This window comes from Pyrus communis, chromosome 5 (genome assembly GCF_963583255.1).
Source record: "Pyrus communis chromosome 5, drPyrComm1.1, whole genome shotgun sequence".
Lineage (NCBI taxonomy): Eukaryota > Viridiplantae > Streptophyta > Magnoliopsida > Rosales > Rosaceae > Pyrus > Pyrus communis.
Window position 1 is genome coordinate 16,549,279 of NC_084807.1, and position 3,799 is coordinate 16,553,077.

Below are 3,799 nucleotides of genomic sequence, written 5' to 3' on the forward strand. Positions count from 1 at the left end.
TGGACATTGTTGAGTGACACTACAATCTAATTAAAACTCGCCACATAACAAATCTTAAATAGTATTTTATATTTAAATCTCATAATTTTTCATACTAATTAATATTCACCATGAAACTAATCTAATAGGTTCATTATTTTCCTCTCTCTCTCTCTCTCCTTTTTCTTCCAAAATTTCACTACCGTCTTCTTCCAAATTTTCTCTGCATTCCAACCTAGGGTTCAATTTGGTGGCGTTGGGCGGAAATGGGCAATTGCAGGCTTCTTGGGGTTCGATTTCGAGCGGTGCACCCGCGGGTGGTGGTGGAAGCTGCAGATTATAGGGAGCTTCAGTTCATGGGGCAGGCTGCAAATTCACCAACGCCATCCACAAACCCTATCTAGTGTAGTGTTTTTTTTTTTTTTTTAGACTTGTAGGTTTAGGCCTTTTTCAGACTTTCCCAATATTGTTATGAAGAATGGAAAGACACAGATCTTGGGGAAGCAGTAGAGAAAATTTGGAAAGAGAAAAGAAGACAGAGGAGAGGAGAAGAAATCATTTGAATAATTTCATGTATATATTAATTAGTTGGAAAAATAATTATGGAATTTTAAATATAAAAAATAATAAAAAATTATATTTAAGACTTGTCATGTGATGAGTTTTTATTGACTTGTAATGCCACTCAGCGAAGTCTAGTGTCAGACAAAATCATACACAAGTTTTTCTCTAAATTTGGTAGCAAGGGGAGAGATGTCACTCGATATCCTGCCACATCATATTTGGCTTATCTCTTGGAAAACATTGTTGCTGTCCTTTTTAATGTTATTATTTATTTAGACATTTTGACATCCTCTTTGAAGATGCTCTAAAATATCAAATAAATAAACATAAAAACAAACTTTGGTGCCAAAACTGGCTTTTGGACTTTGGTACCAAATTGGCTTTTGGAACTTGAGTAATGCTCTCTTTTAAGTCCTCATTTTGAAGACTTGTGGGGATCAAATACATATTAGTCACATGATTATATTAGTTTAGATTCAAATGCTTAAAATATTTGACAACTTAATAAACCAAAATCAACTTAAAATCTATGAACCATTAGAAAACTCATTTTATTGTTTTGTTTTTGTTTTTAAGTTGTGAAATATTTGAAGTATTTAACTATAAATTAATATAATCTTATGACTAATATGCATTAATCCTCATTCCTTATAGATTTTTAAAATGAAGACCTCAACCGAGCAGGACTCAACTGATTTGGCTATGCGCATGTACAAGAAAGCTTATTGCATCGAATTAAAAAGGGATTCGCTTGATAAAACCGTCACAGGAGCCAACAGCAAAGTGGGAATTTCACTGTTCTTTGTAGTAGTAGTTAATCACTACCATTAACTTTGCTCAAAGTTCAAACAAAAACCAATCAACAAATAAAAAAGATAATTAATTGACTAATCTAAAAATCTACAAGCCTTTTTACCCCTATTATTCTCATAATTAAGCATTAATCAAGATTCCCACGCATAATTACAACCCCTGTACTCCCTCTCTCTAACCCCAATGGAAATTAAAAAGTTAAATATACCCCCACAGGAAAAAGAGAGCTGTTTTTGTTTCCTCTTTTTTTTTTTTCTCTGTAGTTTTGTTTTCTTCACAAAAGAGCTGACTTTTCTTTGCTGAATCAGATACTACCAGCAGCAGTGGCAGCACTACTGGAAATCCAAGGCATGCCGAAGCTCACCGGCGAGTGATCGGAGAAGTAATCTTCGGCGAGACCGTCCAACCCTTCAAAGAAATCGTCACTCACTACCGAGTCGCATATCCCCAACAACTCGTCCTCCTCGTCGGTAATCAAAGGACTCCCCTTCTCCTCCTTGCAGCTGCTTTCCACGGTCGTACTCCGATCTGCAACGACAGGCTCCTCGTCCACAGAAGCCGAGGTTGTCGGAGATGGGGGTTTCGCAGAGTCACCGCCCTTCGTTTTTTGTGGTGAGAGGGGCTTCTGGCGCGTGGAGCCGGCGAGCGAGTTGCGGTGAGTCGGGGCTGGGTGGTTGTGCTCCGCCGTGTAGGTGACTATAAAAATATTCGGGTCGGACTTGTTCCGCTCCACTTGCTTCCGGGCCATACAACCCTTTGAGCTGCTACATCTGTAATATCCCCTGTTTTTTTGTTCCAAAAACAGAACATTTAATTTAATAAAAAAATTCAAATTTTAAATTTCTGAGAAAAATTATATGAAAAAAAAAAGAAAAACCCACCTTGGATATGGGGAGCCCTTGATGGGCTTTTGGCCGTACTTCCGCCATGCCCATATGTCTGAAGAGAGACCCTCCGCCGGAACTTGGCACACTTTTTTAAGCTGGTTCTTTCTGAAATGTTAAAAAAATCGTAAATAAATGAAATTATGAATTAAATAGCGCAATTTCGAGATGGGTATCTTTCAAAATTCGATATTTTTGAAGTTCGAAACAAAAAAGGAGTGAAAAATCGTACCTTTTTTTGGATCGTGCGGTGGTGGAAGATGATGGCTTGGAGTGCTGGGTTTGTTGCTGCTGCTGGGTTTGTTGCTGGCGGTGATACTGTATGGGATGTGTTTGATCTTTGGGTGTGGTCAGAGAAGAGAGAGAAGTCAAGGGAGAGAGAGTGGGTGGTGTGATTTGTGGGGAGGACAGAGGAGGCTGAGATTTGGGGTAGAAGGGCCTGTAAAGGTCATGTAGTTCTTCAATGGCACTTTTGGGTTTAATGATGGGATCTGAAAGTGGGAGAGAGAAGAGGAGTTGCTGTTGTTGAGAAGTTTGATCAAATGAAGAGAAGGAAGCAGCTGCTGGGTTTGAATGGAAGCCAGAGATATTGAGACTTGTGGTGGCGGCAGTGGAGGAGGCTCTGGTGGATGTTGTAGTGGTGTTGCTTGTGGTGGTGGCGGTGAAGCAGCCTCTGACCACCGCTTGAAGATCCCAATCGTCCTCCATGAGAAGAGAGAGAGAGAGAGAGAGAGAGAGAGAGAGAGAGAGAGACAAGGCTTCTGAATCTGTACCTAGTGTCTGCTAGCTATCACTGTTTGAGGACAGAGAAAAGGAGAGAGACAAAAGAAGGCGCTGACTTTTTATTAGAGAGAGAGAGAGAGGGATGATAAGGGGGTAACGAGAGAGGAATTATACAAACAATGTATTTATAGGGAGGGAGTGGGATTTTGATGCACAAAAGTCTAAAGGGGCAGAAAACAAGTGGTTTTCCTAGTGAGAGAAAGGCGAAGGAGAGAGAAAGAGAGAGGGCATCTCTATGCATTTGTTTTTGCTTTTAGAAAGAAAAAATTAAATAAATTAGGGAAAATGGAAACCGGTTTTGGGGTTGACTTAGTGAAATGTCAAAGAGGGTTTTGATAGGAAAAGTTCCACACGGTGTCTAGGAGTGGAGCTCGTGAGTTATACCGACAGTGGAGATAGAGATAAGGAAATTGAAATTTTTATTTTTAATTTTGATTTGAAATATAATAATATAAATTTAAAAGTGGAAGCCGGTTAATTTGGGTGCTCCTGATCAGCTATTGCAAGATTTTTAGTGGGTAGATAAAGTTGGTAAAATGACGATTCGCATTTAATTAGCAATTCTTAACACCCAATTAAGAGAATAAACACCTAATTATGATCATTCTGGATTAATCAGTTCAATTAAGCCTTCAATTTAGTTTGATCAATTTCGATGATTGTGGCATTTAATTAGTTTGATCAATTTCGATGATGGTGGCATTTAATTAGTTCTGCAATTTAAGAAATCATTGTATTTGAATGTATTTATATTCAAGGATTAAGTACTTGAAACT

General features: G+C 38.6%; 1 protein-coding gene across 1 annotated transcript; it reads right to left on the reverse strand.

Moving 5' to 3' along the window:
- Window positions 1-1,467: 1,467 nt before the first annotated feature.
- Window positions 1,468-2,959, reverse strand: LOC137733245 (WRKY transcription factor 22-like). Its single transcript, XM_068472392.1, has 3 exons — window positions 2,473-2,959; window positions 2,238-2,348; window positions 1,468-2,138 (listed from the first exon to the last, which is right to left on the reverse strand). Exons 1-3 carry the CDS (start codon window positions 2,946-2,948, stop codon window positions 1,661-1,663), a joined length of 1,065 nt encoding a protein of 354 aa, XP_068328493.1. The 5' UTR covers window positions 2,949-2,959; the 3' UTR covers window positions 1,468-1,660.
- Window positions 2,960-3,799: the final 840 nt, after the last annotated feature.